General features: G+C 39.5%; 1 protein-coding gene across 1 annotated transcript in view; it reads right to left on the bottom strand.

Moving 5' to 3' along the window:
* ALMS1 (ALMS1 centrosome and basal body associated protein) overlaps positions 1–16,471 on the bottom strand; it is a 234,301-nt gene that overhangs the window by 871 nt on the left and 216,959 nt on the right. Inside the window, exons 21-26 of the mRNA XM_036263247.1 lie at positions 11,407–11,527; positions 9,766–9,969; positions 8,982–9,208; positions 7,133–7,316; positions 5,642–5,705; positions 489–588 (exon numbers count right to left, since the gene is read on the bottom strand). Of these exons, the coding sequence (XP_036119140.1) occupies positions 489–588; positions 5,642–5,705; positions 7,133–7,316; positions 8,982–9,208; positions 9,766–9,969; positions 11,407–11,527 (900 nt within the window). The remainder of the gene's footprint in view (positions 1–488; positions 589–5,641; positions 5,706–7,132; positions 7,317–8,981; positions 9,209–9,765; positions 9,970–11,406; positions 11,528–16,471) is intronic.

Below are 16,471 nucleotides of genomic sequence, written 5' to 3'. Positions count from 1 at the left end.
AGAATGAATTGTTAGCGAGTCCCCTGGCCTGTGAGGTTCTGCAACCTGCAGCACCACTGATCACACTGGAGCTATGGGTAGAAAATGGTGCTGGCTTTGCAACTCTGGCTCCCCAAGCTGACAACTCCAGTTTATTTTAAAAGTTCTTGAGGTATAAAACCACCATCTGGAACTTTGGAATAAAAACTCAACAATTTTACTAGATTTGAACATTTCTACCATAACATACATCTAAACTGACCCCTAAGAATGAATTTGGTTTCATTCCAAATGTATGCCTGGAAGGTGCCTTTTTTAGATGTACTTTTTTTAAAGATTTGAAATCTAGTCATAGGTGCCTTTATCTTCTAAATTTCAGCAGTGGTAAAATGCATCAAGAGCTTAAGTTCACTCCCCAAATGTAGTTAATTCAGACAGGTCAGAAGTATTCCTCTCAGTTTCTCTTCCTTCTGATAAACCTGATCAATCCCACTCCGATAATGACTGACCTTTTTATACAGCTGGGCTCGTAACCGATATGTCTTATATTCCAATCTCCTCTTTTCCTCTTCTCTCTTTTTCTGTACTTCTGGAAGCTGCTCATAAATCCTTAGAAACGACATCAGTGGAAAAACAGAAAGCAGCGAGGTTACCAGACCACAGAGGCACGTGGTGTCTTCTCACCCCTCTCTCTAAGCTCTACGCTCTCAGGACGTCCAGTCCCTCAGACAGGCTGTAGGTCCATTGTGTGCCCACTTCCTGTTAGACACGTGGACGCAAAGAACTCTGGCCTGAGGTGTTTATGAGCAATAAAAACACAATAAAACTCTGCTAATAGTGGTTACTTCTGGGAACGGAGTAGGGTAAAGGATAAAAATACACTGCTTTTCACCCTATATGCCAAAATGTATATTTTCAAGATGAGATAATGAACATATAGTACTATTATATTTTTAAACACAAGGGAAATATTGGGAAGAAAAGGACAATAATGGTCATTTCTCCAAAAGGCTACACAATATTACAGGAAAAGAAGAAACTTATTCTGAGTAAAGTAGGTCAGGGAAGGCAGGAGAAGGGAGCATTGGTAAGTCAAAGCTCCACAGAGAGGAATGCAGGGGCGCAGGTAGGAAGCAGATGAGTGAAGGTGAGGTGGGGTGTGGAGGGTCTCAGACCAATGTGAAAACTTGGGCTCTGTCCCACCAGGAATTGGGTGTCCTGATTTTAAGTAGGAAGGAACATGATCAAACATGCATTTGATACATATACTATAATTGGAAATCATCTAAAGCTCCAATAAAAAACAGGTAAACAGATTATGGAATATAACGGAATTATTACAAAGCATAAAAAGGATGTTTCAGGCCTGGCTGGTGTGGCTCAGTGGTTGAGCATCGACCCATGCACCAAGAGGTCCCCGGTTCGATTCCCAGTCAGGACACATGCCCAGGTTGTGGGCCTGATCCCCAGTGGGGGGCATGCAGGAGGCAGCCAATCGATGTTCTCTCTCATCAGTGTTTCCATCTCTCTCTTCCTCTCCCTCTAAAATCAATAAAGAAAAAAAAAATTAAAAAAAAGAGGTCACTAGTTTGATTCCTTGTCAGGGCACATGCCCACTTTGTTGACTTAATCCCCAGTAGGGGGTGTGCAGGAGGCAGCTGAACCATTGATGTTTCTATCTCTCTCTCCCTCTCCCTGAAATCAATAAAAATATATTTTAAAAAAATGTGACACACACACAAACACACGGATATATTTATAAAAATATATGGAGCCCTGGCCAGTTTGGCTCAGCAGTTTAGAGTGTCAGGCTGAAGACTGAAGAGTCACGGGTTCAATTCTGGTCAAGGGCATGTACCTCAGTTGCAACTAGGTCCCTGGCCCTGGTCGGGTTGTGCAGGAGGCAACCAATTGATGTGTCTCTTATACCAATCTCTCTCTCTCCCTCCCTTCCTCTCACTAAGGCTGAAGATAAATGGGGAAAAAATATCCTTGGGTGAGGATTAAAAAAAAATTTATATATATATATAAATAATATATATAAATAATATACACACACACACACATATATGTATATATATAATGAAATATTATTCAGCAACACAAAAAAGGAAATCCTCCCATTTGCAACAATATGGATGGACCTTGAGAGCAATATGCTAAGTGAAATAAGTCAGAGAAAGACAAAATGTGATCTCACTTATATGTGGAATCTAGAAACAACAGACCCAGAAACAGAGAAAAGAATGATGGTTGCCAGGGGCTGAGGGATGGGGCAATGGGGATATGTTAATCAAAGGGTACAAACTTACCATTATAAGATGAAAAAGTTCCCAGGATCTAATATACAGCAAAGTGGCTATAGTTAACAATAGTGTATCGTATACTTGAAAGTTGTTATGAGAGTAGAGCTTTCATGTTCTCAGCATAATGACAACAAGACGGCAATTACGTGAAGTGAAGGATGTTAACTAACCTTATTGTGGTAAACATTTTAAATATATGTGTGTGTCAAAACATCACATTATATACCTTAACTTAACACAATGTTTTAGGTCAATTCGATATCAGTAAAGCTGAAAAAAAAAGGTCACTATTACAGAAGGGATCACAAAGGCCATTGGAAAAGAAGAGTTATCCCAAGAAGAACATGTGGTATGAAGGGAAAATCTTCTTGGACCAGGAAAGGTTGTAGTCTACGGCTGGAAAGCTGGGAGGCAGACTAATGAGAGTAGCAAGAAATTACATTTTGTAAATGACTCCTTGATAGCAATTATTGCATACTATTGCAGACAAAGACACTACACATTATTGGAAGTGTCTGTCCATCTGCTCATGGTTTGGAGTCAGTTCTCTTTCATCTCTGGTCCAGGATCTGGCACATACATCAATAACTTTTATATACATTAAGTTAGTGAAATGACTTCACTTAAAGGACCTCTTAGAAGAAATGAGTCAAGTTCTCTCTTCTCCAAACCGTTTCTTCTCACTAGAAACCTTTCATATCTTTGATAGAGGTAGGTGATGAGAGAAGATGACAGGTAACAGAGATCCAGAGATCCAAATCTTCCATGTGATACAACTGAAGGAGGACTGGATGGGGAGCCCAATGCTGGGCTCTCCTCCCTACTCTGGCACTGACTTGCTGGGCTACTTCTCTCTTGGTTGTAGTTTGTTAACAATTAAGGGTGACTAGATGGTTTTTAAGATCACATCCAATTCTATGATTCTCAGAAGGAAGTAGATGGCTTCCTTGAAAAGGGGCCATACCAGAAATAAAACTGAATGGAAGCACTCTAATGAAAATGTTATCAGCTTAAAATCTGAGTCTCTTCCCAGAGATGGATACTCAATCCACTTCTACAACTTTTATGTTTTGAAGCACTAGCATCTCTTCCCATAGGCAAGAGGTGAGAGTGTAATTAGCTGCCACACAACGACCACTGTGTAATTTCCCCTAATTAAATTCTGTGACAGAATAAGCGATGGTTTTCAAATTTGGGGGACTAAGGAAGGACCCCTTTATACTCTTAAAACTTGAGGCCAATTTTGGTCAATGTGGATTTTATCTATTGATATTTACTATATTGGAAATTAAAACTAAATGTTTTAAAAGTACTTATTTCTTAATTCATTTAAAAATAAAAATAATTAGCTTGTTACATGCTAAAACTAATAAATGTTTTCTAAAACTAAAATATTTAATAAGAGTGATACTATTTTATATATTTTACACATCTCTTTTAATGTCTGGTTTAATAAAAGACAGCTCGATTCTTACATCTGCTTCTGTATTAAGTCTGTTGTTATATATTGTTCTGGTTAAAGGACACATTTTTTAAAAATCCAGTTTACACACATGTGTAGTTAGACAAGAAAGGAGTATTTTAACACTTTTCAGATAATTGTTGATTTTCTTGATACTACACCAAAACTTGACAAGTGGTAGTTTCTTAAAATTTAGTTGCAATGTGGAATTTGAAACCATATTAATAAACTTTTGTACTCTTACATGAACAGAGGATATCAGTCTATCTTGCACTTTGAATGTATTGTCTATCCGTGCCTGATTTTGTAACACAATGCAACAGCCATTGGAAAAATCCTGGTCCAGTGACTTATGCAGAGCTTCCAAATGCTGACATATTTACTTAAATAATAACATCTTATTTGTTAGTCACTGTTGATATCATCAGAAAAGTTTTAGTACTAGGAGATAGTCAGCTTATAGTGGTGGACCAAATTTTCTAGAATTCTATTCTTTGCTTGAAAGCTCAAATTTTCTCTTTGGCAGTAAATACTATCAGCTGTTTTCTTTGAAGTGACAGACTCACTTCTTCATTTTCAGGAAAAAGTCTGTCATGCACCCAAGTTGGAATAATCAGTTTATCTGTCACTCATTCAAGTAAAAGCTGTGTTCTATGAGAAAGGCAACTACTTCAGCTCGCTCTACAAACCTTGGGGTAAGTGCTCTTCCTGGAACCAGTCATCGATCTTGTATGCAGCAAGTACTCTGCGTGTACTGCCCTTCCACTGCTAGTATATGGCTGTAAATACAGGGCCTTCTAGACCAGCACAGTTTGGTGCCAGTCTCAAATAGTGTAAGGCACCAGCAGTTTTATTCCTCTCCCATTACTTTTGCATCATCAGTGCAAATGTCAACACAGTGAAAAAGGCACGTAACATCTTACTACTATTTTGAGATTCATTTTGACCTGGCAAATCCCCTGAAAGGGCCTCAGCAACTTCCAGAGGTCCACAACCACATTTCAAGAATGCTTGATTAAAGCATCCCTTTGAATTACCTATCAGGAAAGGGTTTACTAAATGGAGAATAAAAACAAAATTAGAGATGAATGCTTTAATCACCTAAGATAAACTGTTTTCAAGCATTATGCTGACTATAAAACTGTTCTTATTTAAGAGGTAGCTGATGAACCCCAAAAGGTAACTCTGTACTTAGTTATGCCATGGCATTCATATGATCAATATATACAGATCTCTAATTAATGAATAGCTAACGCATGCAATGGCACAACATTCAAAAAGTATAAAAAGACAAAAAATTAGTTTCTCTCCTACCTCTGTACTCCACACTTTTCCCCAAAGGCAACCACTATTATAAGTTTTTTGGGTATCCTTCCAGAGATAATCTATGCATATAAAGTATTTGCATCTATAGAAGTACAAATCCCTCTTTTTAAAGACTATAAAAAAGCAGGGTACATATGCTTCTGAAACCTGATTTTTTTAAAGCTTAACTTAATGAAGTCTTGGAGAGAACTCCATTATTTCTCACTGTATTGACCAAATTCCTAGAAATAAGATGGCTTAGATAAAGGGAAAGGCCCTGAATAAATATGTACATCAAAATATTCTTTATTTATATTTAGGTTTCTAATAAAGATGAACCTGACTAGGACACACACATTAGTGGGGATTCTTTGTATCTTCTGTAGATGAGTCATTTATACCATGATCTGCTACCTATTTGTCTTCTCTTTTGTTAATGCCGTAAGTAAAAAACTACTTTCACAACTAATTTTCTTATAATGTTTTAGCTTGAGCAGAATGCCTTTATCACAGGGGGCAAGCCAGAGCTCTTGACCACTTGCTGGCTTGATTTGTACTTTTCTAGTTATTCTTATTCTTCTGGCCTTACCGTTTAGACCTCTGAATCATTTCTTTCTTTCCAACAGGCTTGTACTTCTGGGCAGCCAGGAAACCTAAGTAAAAGAAGAAGTTTTCAGTGAATAATATGCAAGAGCTGTGTGAGAGAGCTGCTAGGACGTTGTAGCCCTACTATGAGCTGACAGTGCGAGGTAGTCACCGATGGCCAAGGCCAAGGCCAAGGTTAAACTATGATGGCTGTGACAGCAGCCTAAGTCTCCTAAAGACACAACACTCTGTGGCACAGACTAGACTGTGAATTGAAACAATGCCTAGTTTATAGGTAATGTGATGAAAGTGTTAGGTAGTACTTAATAGTTTTCACAGCTTTCATATATTATTTTACTGATCTTACACTTAGCATAATTGTGAAGAGCACTGACTCTGGAGCCAGCCCACCTGGGTTCAAATCCCAGCTTAGCAGGTACTTAATCTCTGTTTGCCTTAGTTTTCTCATCTCTAAAATAGGGATATTAATAGTACCTACCTCAAGAGGTGTTGTAGGCGTTAAATGCGAACAATATCTGGGTAAAACATAAGGACTACATAACTATTATTATTATTTTTATTACTACCACTACCACAATTTTTTTTTTTTGGTATATCTTCACCTGAGGATATTTTTCCATTGCATTTTTGATAGAGTGGAAAGGAGGGAGGGAGGGAGGGGGGAGGAGAGAGAGAGAGAGAGAGAGAGAGAGAGAGAGACATTGATGTGAGAGAGACACATCAATTGGCTGCCTCCCGGACAACCCCAACTGGGTCAGGGGATGGAACCTGCAACCCAGATATGTGCCCTTGACCGGGAATCAAATGCTCAATCCTTTGGTCCACGGGTTGACACTCTAACCACTGAGCCAAACCGGCCAGGGCCCACTACTACTATTACTACTACAACTATTATTATGATTGCCACCCTATGAAGTAGACAAGCCTGGAATCAGCCCCATCTTTAACAAAAACATACTACTACTTTTGGAACTAACTTGGTCACAGACACAGAGCTTACTTATAAAAACACCATTCTAGCTGCACACTCTCACTTTTAAGATGCAATGACAGGACAAGAGTAACTGGGCTTATTTGGATCATGTAAGTACTAAGAGCTAAACTGGGAAGGTTCTGCTACCTAAGATGTAAGTCTCAGCAAGCAAAAAGTCACTGTGTCTCCAAGTAACTGGCCTGGTGTTGAGCAGTGCTCCCTAGCAAGAAGTAGACTTTGCCCGGCTAGTGTGGCTCAGTGGATTGAGTGTTGGCCCATGAACTGAGAGGTCCTGGTTCGATTCCCAGTCAGGGCACATACCCAGGTTGCAGGCTCAATCTCCAGTGTGGGGTGTGCAGGAGGCAGCTGATTGATATCTCTCACATCGATGTTTCTACCACTCTCTCCCTTCCCCTCTCTCTAAAATATTAATAAAAATATATTTCAAAAAAATGTAGACCTGGACCTCTCTACCCAGGAACAGGAAAGTGAATAGTGTACCTCTCTTTGGGAGCGGGCACATGGGGTCCCGGTGGCCCTGGCATTCTCTCACAGTGTTGAACAGTGCCTCCCGCTCACTCTGTAACACATTCTGCAGCTTCCTCTCCTGGACTATTAACTTTAGGCGTTTTATTCGCTCCCCAGAGCGGGAGATGAAGTCAGGTCTGTGAAGCTGAAGTGATTCCTGAGGAGGAGAAAAAGCCCCCATCCTCACATTAATGATGTAGTCTGCTCTCCAAGGGCCTAGAAAACAGTACCTGACCAACAGATTTATTTTATTATTATTATTTTTTAACCTCACCCAAGGACATTTTTGCATTTATCTTCAGATAGAGCAAAAGGGAGAGAAGGAGGAAGAAAGAGAGAGAGAACATTGATGTGAGAGAGGCATATTGAGTGGCTGCCACCCACACAACCCCAACTGGGACCAGGACAAACTGCAACCGAGGTATGTGCCCTTAAGCGGGAACCAACCCGGGTCTCTCTGGTCTGCGGGCCAACGCTGTAACCACTGAGAGAAACCGGCCAGGGCCTGACCAACAGATTTAAAGAGCCTGTTTCTAAAGATATTTCCTATTCTCTAGAAAGTATCTCAAGTTGAAGAATAATCAAACAACTCCCTATGAGGAAGAGCTAAAGAGGGAAATCAGGGGGATCAAAGAAATGCCTTTAGAATAAGCCAAGAAGTAAGACTCTGGCAATTACAACTCTCTCAAAGAGGTCAGAGCTTGGCACATTGTGCTACCTTAAATTTCCCTTCAAACAAATACAGGGTGGGGCAAAAGTAGGCTTACGGTTGTTCCAATGGAAAATAATACAATAATTAATAAATAACAATACAAGAATAAACTGTTTCGCATACTCACAACTGTAAACCTACTTCATGTGTGTTTGTGTGTGTGTGTGTGTGTGTGTGTGAATCCTCACCTGAGGATATTTTTTCCATTGATTTTTAGCGTGAGTGAAAGGGAAGGAGGGAGGGAGGAAGAGAGAGCTAGAAACAGTGATGTGAGAGACACACACTGATTTGTTCCCTCCTCAAAATGCCCCGACCAGGGCTGCGGATCAAACTTACAAACCAGGTACATGCCCTTGACTGGAAATTGAAATTGTGACCCTTCAGCGCGAGGGCCGATGCTCTGACCACTGAACCACACTGGCTGGGGCTGTATACCTATTTTTGCTCCATCCTGTACATCATTAAATAATATTTCCTTAAGCTCCCAAGGGACATATAAAGAGACCTGGAGTCTTTTAAATCCTGTGTTAAACAGGAATACGTGTTATGGAAAAACACATATTAGGCTGATTGATGCAAACATGAGGCCTCCCAAGCACATGCAGGTGTGTACAAACCCAATGAATAGTGTCACAACATCCTCCCTTCTACTGCCTTGTCCCCAGCTACCGAGGGTGATGCATGATTTAAAATGGTTAACAGAGCCCTGGCTGGTTTGGCTCAGCAGTTAGAGCGTTGGCCTGTAAACCAAAAAGTCCTGGGTTCGATTCCAGCCAAGGGCACTTACCTCGGTTGCAATTTGTCCATGGCCCTGGTTGGGGTCGTGCAGGTGGCAACCAGTTGATGTGTCTTTTTCACATCGATGTTTCTCTCCCTCCCACTCTGACTGAAGATAAATGTAAAAATATCCTTAAGTAAGGATTTAAAAAAAAAGGTTAATAGAGTAAGGCAACCTTTGATTAACAATGAGAGTGAGAACAGTAAACGAGGAGGAGCTAGAAATGAGGGCCACAGGACTGTACTTCTAAAGGCCAAGTTACAGATTTAACTCTTGTATCTCACCCCGCCTCCCCCAAACATAGGGCTGAAATGAACTCAATGCCATTGTACCTGTAAGGTTGCTTTCACCAATGGTTTCAGTGGACTTCTGCCTGGGCCTGCTAGTGACCCGTGGCTGCCCATGTGCTGACCCTGCCAGTTCTGTTCCCGTAGTGGTTCCCTCCAGGGTTTGGTGTTGGTTACTGGTGCAAACCAGGAGACACCAGGTCCACGATGCTTGAGCAGGTTTTCCTTCTTCGGATCAGACTTCACATGTTCCACAGGAACAAACCATGAAACTAATATAGGAAATATTTTTTTTTTATCCTCACCCGAGGACATTTTTCCATTTTTTGTTCAGATACAGCGGGAGGGAGAGAGAGGAAGAGAGAGAGAGAGAAACATCGATGTGAAGGGACACATCGAGTGGCTGCCACCCGCACGACCAACAGGGCCGGGGACAAACTGCAACCGAGGTACGTGCCCTTAGCGGGAACCGAACCCGGGTCTCTTTGTACCGCAGGCCGACGCTCCAACCGCTGAGCCAAACCGGCCAGGGCAGGAAATATTTTTAATAAAAAGGATTTTTCATTTTTTTCATCAGAGACATGCATAATATAGGCTCTCAACATACTCAGCTGTGAGAGGCCATCACTGATGCCCAGGAGTCTGCTCAACTGCAAAGGTGACTCTGCAATTGTAATCCTAGATATTTTTAAAGTTTGTTTTTCTTGCCACAATGGTGCTGGGGGTGGAGATGGGGTCCATAGAGTCATTTAGAAAAAAGAATTTAAGCATTGCAAGAGATTTAAAATTCACTAATTTTTCTGCTACAAAACCGGAATTAGAAACTGACCTTCATAGCAACTCTGCTTGTTCTTCCTTAATTTTTTGTCCCCAAGATAACTGGTAAGGCGTCTTTTTTCTTCTACTTTTTCTTCTGACCAAGAAGTCACATCACTGTCCTCTTCCACTCTAGCCTCACTAGAACTTGGAGTTGGGAAAATCACCCCAACATCTCGAGTGTGTTTTTTGACACCATTCACAATCTCCAAGTTACCTGAGGGAAAAGATCATAGATGTCTCTAGGAGCAGCCTGGAGATTTAGTTGGCAGGTGGTACATTTAAATCAGTAAATAAAAAGCTTTTAAGGCTTCTAAAACACAGGCTATGGCCTTTGCTGGGTGGGCTGGGGGTATGTGGTGGAGAGAGAAGGGAGGAAACGTGGTTGAGGGACAGGGATGTAGGGAGGGAGGGAGGGAGAGAGAAGAGGAGAAGGAGAGAGAGGGGAATTGTGGGGGACAAGGGAGAAAAGAGAGAGAAGGGAGAGGGGTGAAAAAGAGGGTTTTTATCTCTAAGTCAATTTAGATATTAGATGCAAAGAACTACTAACATAGATTCAGCGGGTAAAGGATATTAGTTCTGATCCCAAGTGAGAAAGACAATACATGCTTTTGTTTTTTTTTAATCCTCACCCGAGGACATTTTTCCATTTTTTGCACAGATAGAGTGGGAGGGAGAGAGAGGAAGAGAGAGAGAGGGAAACATCGATGTGAAAGGGACACATCGAGTGGCTGCCAGCCACACGACCAACCAGGGCCGGGGACAAACTGCAACCGAGGTACATGCCCTTAGCGGGAACTGAACCCGGGTCTCTCCGGACCGCAGGCGGATGCTCTAACCGCTGAGCCAAACCGGCCAGGGCAATACATGCTTTTAATCCACCCAGGTAAGGAAGAGGTTGACCAATGTAAAGATAAAATTTGAAGGGGAAAAAAAAATCAAGGCGGATGTTTATTTTTATTTTATACAATGAAAAGATATAGAAAGGCATAAAATGAAAAGTCTCTTTCCCACTGCTGTTCTCCACTCACTCAGTTTATAACCCCATGATTCCAGAGAAATTTTCTCTGCACATTCAAGTAGTTCTCTTTATTTTTTAAATACATGTAGTAGCATGCTATATACTGTTCTGTACTTTGCCTTTTCTTTCTATTTACATGTCTTGGAGATCTTGCCATATTGGTAGAGAGAGACCTTTGTCATCCTAAGTAGAATTTCATTATACAGATGTACAGTAATATATTTAACTATTTGGCTTGATGGACATCTAAATTGAATTTTATTTTCTGCTATAATAAAGAATATTTTGATTAACTGTGGTCCATTCTACATACTTGTCATTTTACACATATGCACAGTATTCTATAGGCTAAATTCCAAAAGTAAAAGTAATTTTAATAGAAACTGCCAAATTGCCTGTCATTGGGGTTGTACTTCCAACTTATTTTCCTACTATAATGTAATGAGAGTACCTATTTCCTGACACTCTTGCCCACACACTTGCTATCAAGTTTAGATTTTTGCCAACTGATGAGTGAATAATGACATTTGAGTATAGTGTTAGTCTTCATTTAGTATCATGCTGAGTATCTTATCATGTTTAAGAGCTACTTATATTTTGATGGAAAGAAATGTTTAAATTCAAGTAATTTACCTGCTTGCACACCCTTGTTTAACATATGTACACTTTGCTTGTTGCAAAGGGTAGAGCTCGAGCTCCAGAAACTACTGGCAGAAGATGAAATAGAGTCAGAAGAAATCATATGGTTTACCACCTAGAAAAAAACAAAAGACCCTGTTATCATTACCTGCTGTCAATGGCACAATTACCCACAGAATAAGAACATACAAAGTTACCAAGGAGAGACCTTTCTTATCCAATTCAAATTTGTGGAGATGAAGTTGCCAGGAAGCTTGTGATAATGTGAACCTGCTACCACATGCTTATGACAGGGAGAAGAATGCTGTTGTAGTTGAATAAGGGCCTGAGTTGTTTCCTGAAGGTATGACAAAAAACTTGATATATTTCTAGGACTTGGAAAAAACTGAAGGTGCTAGCCAAAAATTAGCCTGGTCAGTTTTCAGAATAAATTCTGACTTGACACCTGCATAAATTCTGATGAGAGACAGAGAGCTGGGGATAATTAAAGAGAGCGATAAGCTGCAGAGTGCTTTCTAATAAGACCAGACTTACACCGGATAAATGCCACAGAGCTGAAAGGCCCCCTGAGGAGTCCTGAATGAGTACTGCAAAAAGCATTAAAAAGCCCAAAAGGCCTTTTTAGTTATGTTCAGAGCAAGGAGAGCAATGAAGGTTAGGAAAATTCATGGATTTAAGTTGATAGTGGAATATTAGTGGGTGACAAAAAAAAAAATCACCAAACTATAGTTGAACAAGTATAGTATAAAATGGTATTTCTTAAACTTGTGTATTGTAACAATCCCCTGGGGGAGGGGCCCTGACCCAGAACAATGAGTTGGAATCTCATAGGGAGGGAATATGAACATCTGCATTTTGAATAAATGCCAGGAGGTGTTTATCTCCTTAAGCAAGTTTGGTAAAGGTAAAATGAAGACCAAGTCAGGAAAGGAAACTGAAGGTACCTGCTCCCAGGAACTAGATAAACTAAACTGCATTCCAGGGACTTCAGGAAACTTGGCAACAGAATCCTGTTGGAAGGCAGCTATGATAGATGTCTGGGGACAGAAAATGTTTTAATTTTCAAAAAAATATGCATTGCAAGCTGGTGGGTTTAACACTAATGACCTGAAATATTTTAGAGTGAATCACCAATCTGATCATTTGAAGTTTTGGGGGGAGGGGGGTCAAAGAAAAGATGAGCAAAGTTCAGCTAGGGCTCAGTAAGGCAGGCAGAACAAGCCTTGCCAGCTCGGCCCTGTTTTCCTAGTACACATGGTCACTAACTGGTAGACCAAAAGAATGTGTAGTAGAGTACCTGAGTTGAATAAAACGACAAAAATTCTCATGACATCTTTGAGAGCAAGATGGAATGGTATGGGTTTAATGATAATATAAGTCGGTAGAATCATAATTAGTTGAAACACTCTTACCCAAATATTATCAACATAGTGATATATCTTACATTAAAAAAAAAGTATTTACTAAGCACTTACTGTGTGCCAGTCACTTTGTTAGTCCCTTCTTAACCTTTTATATATCAATGTCTTAGAGATATAGAAAGCAGATTTCCCCTACAATGCACACCTGGGAGAGCCTAAATGGCTGTCATAATCCCAAATAATAATAGGAATGATAGGCCAAATAAAACAAGGGATAATTGTAAAGCCCCACACATGAGGCAGGAGGAATGGAAGAAACTTTGATGCAGTAGACACATTTCTGGGTGTGGAGTCCAAGACCTAAGCCAGTCTCAGATCTTCCCTTTACTAACAGTTTCTACTTGAGTAAGCTATGACCTCTCTATGCCAGCTTCCCATCTAGAAAGGGCTCACCTACATTTCTGAAATTACAGAAGTACTGGGTGGTGAGGAAGATGTGACTGACCAACAATACACTACACCTTTTCTGTGTAAAAGAAAAAAAGGAGGAGGAGGAGGACAAGGAGGAGAAAAAGCACTTTAGGTACTGAAACAGACTGACTTTCTAGATAGATTTTAAGTACAAAAAGCAAAGTATGTTGCCATTTTCGTGAAAAGGGGTATAAAACATATGCAGGTATTTGCTTTTTAATATATAAAATACCTGTGAAATAAAAGAACCCAGGTTGGAAAGGGAGAGGTAAAACTGTTTTTATTTGTAGATCATGATCCTATCTGTAGAAAACATGAAGAAATCCATAAAGAGCTACTAGAACTAAAATAAGTTTAGCCAGATTGCAGAATATAAGATCAATAAGATAAAAATAAATCCATTGTGCCCTGGCCAGTTTGGCTCAGCGGTTAGAGCGTCGGCCTGCGGTCCGGAGAGACCCGGGTTCGGTTCCCGCTAAGGGCACGTACTTCGGTTGCAGTTTGTCCCCGGCCCTGGTTGGTCGTGCGGGTGGCAGCCACTTGATGTGTCCCTTCACATCGATGTTTCTCTCTCTCTTCCTTCCTCTCTTTCCCTCCCACTCTATCTGTACAAAAAATGGAAAAATATCCTCGGGTGAGGATTAAAAAAATAAATAAATAAATAAATCCATTGTGTTTCTATATTCTAGCAATGAGTAATCTGAAATAAAATTAAGAAAACAATTCCATTCACAATATCATAAAAAATAAAATAAAATATTTAGGAATAAATTTAACAAGTGCAAGCTTACACTCTGAAAACTACAAACCATTGATGGGAGACATTAAAGATTTCTAAATAAATAGTAAGATATCCCACATATGTTAACTTAAATGTGGGTAAAAGATGGAATAGACATTTCACCAAAGAGATAAGAGTGGCCAATGAGCATATGAAAAGATGTTCAACATCATCAGTCATTTGGAAAATGCACATTAATATCATAATGAAATATCACTTCATACCTATTAGAATAGTTGTAATAAAAAAGATGGATAATTCTAAGTGTTGACAAGGAAGCAGATAAACTAGAACCTTCACATATTGCTGGTGAGTATGTAAAAATGGTACAGCCACGTGGGTAAACACTGGCATTTTCTTTAAAAATTAAACATAAACTTAACATATTAACCAGCAAATCCACTCATAGGTATAATAAACCCACAATAAATGAAAACATATGTCTATACAAAAATATTTATACAAATATTCACAGTACATCATTTATATTATCAAAAATAAATAAATACATAATCCAATAGTCTAACAACTGGTAATTGGATAAACAGACTGTGACACATCCATACAATGGAATACTAATAACCAATAAAAAGGAACTACTGCTACAAACTACAACATGGATGACCCTTGAAAACATGCTAAGCAAAAGAAGCCAGATGTAAAAGACTACATATTATATGACTGTGTTTGTATGAAATGTCCAGAAAAGGCAGAGGCAGGTTAGAAATTGTGTGGGGCTGTAATGCAGGTTGATTGCAAACAGGTACAAGGGAACTTTTGTGACAGAAATGTTCTAAAACCGAATTGTGGTAATAACTGCACAACTCTGTAAACTTATTAAAAATAACTGTGCACTTGAAATAGGTGAATTTTGTTATATAAACTATACTTCAATAAAGCTGTTTAAAAATCTCTGTAATGATATGCAAGAACAAGTAATATTGAGTGACTCTGGAAAAGAGAGCTGGGTGCCTGGAAAACAGGAGTGTGAAGGACACGCAATCAAATACTTTTACACATTTTTAATTATGTCCCACGGGACTGTATTATTAGTTTAAAAAGTGAGAATAAACAAAACAAAAACTTACAAAGAGTGTAGTAATAAAGGTCTAATGGCTCTGGTGGGTTCAACAGGAATAAAATATATATTAGCCCATAGAAATGTTTTAGCCACAGAAAGGAAGGTGAAAAATCTGCTCTGACAACATGCTCTCGCCGTCTTAAGTACAGCAGGCTTATTAGTTCAGAGACATGTTTAAAAATAGGATATTGACAAACTTAATAGACCCAGGAAAGCTGTCAACTTAGGAAAGGGGAGTAGAAAGCATGACCTGAGAGGAATGATTTAAAGAATGAAGACCAGAAAGAAAAAGAAAAAAACACATAAGGGAAGAGGGGACCACAAAAGTAGATTAGGCCTATTTTCTATGCCTTCTTAGTACTAAACTAGGAACAGAACCAGAACATCAATGCAGGCAGATTTGGGGTCTCTGTAAGTTATATCTTTGATAACTGCAGCCTTAGACAAATGGGAAGAGCTGCCCATGAACCGTGCGTAGTGGAGCTGTTGAAGCAGAGGATGGAGCACCTTGTGGTACAGATGAAGAAGTGTTAATGATGGCCCCTTCCAAGCCTGAGTCTGTGAACCTCTTGACCTTCCAAAGTACACACCCAGTTGTGGTATGCACCACTGGTGTGAAAGAACACACGTTTACATCTGATTAAATGAGAAGCTTTGGTGTGTTTCTACTTCTACGTCAAGTCTCTCTGATTAATTCCTGCCTAGAAAAAGGTTAATATTTAAAAATAGAGAATAGTCTAAAAATAAATTTCCTTTCAACAAAATATATTTAGTTAGCCCTCTAGAATGGTGAAAATAAAAAGGACTTACAAAAACAAGTGTTTTCAAGGATGTGGAGAAATTGGAACCCTCATACATTGTTGTGGGAAAGCAAAATCGTTGACAATACTTTAGATAACAGTCTAGTAGATCCTCAAATGGTTAAACATAGAGTTATATATGACCCAGCAGATATCCACTCCTAGGCATATGCACAAAAGAAAATGTATGTCCACACAAAAACTTGAACATAAATGTGCACAGAAGCTTTGTTAATGGTCAAAAAGTGAAAGAAATCCAAATGCCCATTAACTGACAGCTGGATAAATAAAATGTGGTATATTCATACAATGGAATGGTATTATTTGGTAATAAAATGGAATTAATACATGCTACAATGTAGGTGAATCTTGAAAACATTAAGTGAAAGAAGCCTGTCACTAAAGATCACATACTGTATGATTCCATTTATATATCTAGAATGAGAAAATCTAGACAGAAAGTAAATTAGTAACCACAGCTGGGGGATGGGGCAAAAGTGGGAGGTTGGGGTAAAATGAAGAATGACTGCTCATGTGTACAGGGTGTTTTTTGGGGGTGTCAAAA

Source organism: Molossus molossus, unplaced genomic scaffold (assembly GCF_014108415.1).
Source record: "Molossus molossus isolate mMolMol1 unplaced genomic scaffold, mMolMol1.p scaffold_m16_p_15, whole genome shotgun sequence".
Classification (NCBI taxonomy): Eukaryota; Metazoa; Chordata; class Mammalia; order Chiroptera; family Molossidae; genus Molossus; species Molossus molossus.
Note: the sequence above shows the minus strand (reverse complement) of the source record. Positions and strands in the feature narration are given on the sequence as shown.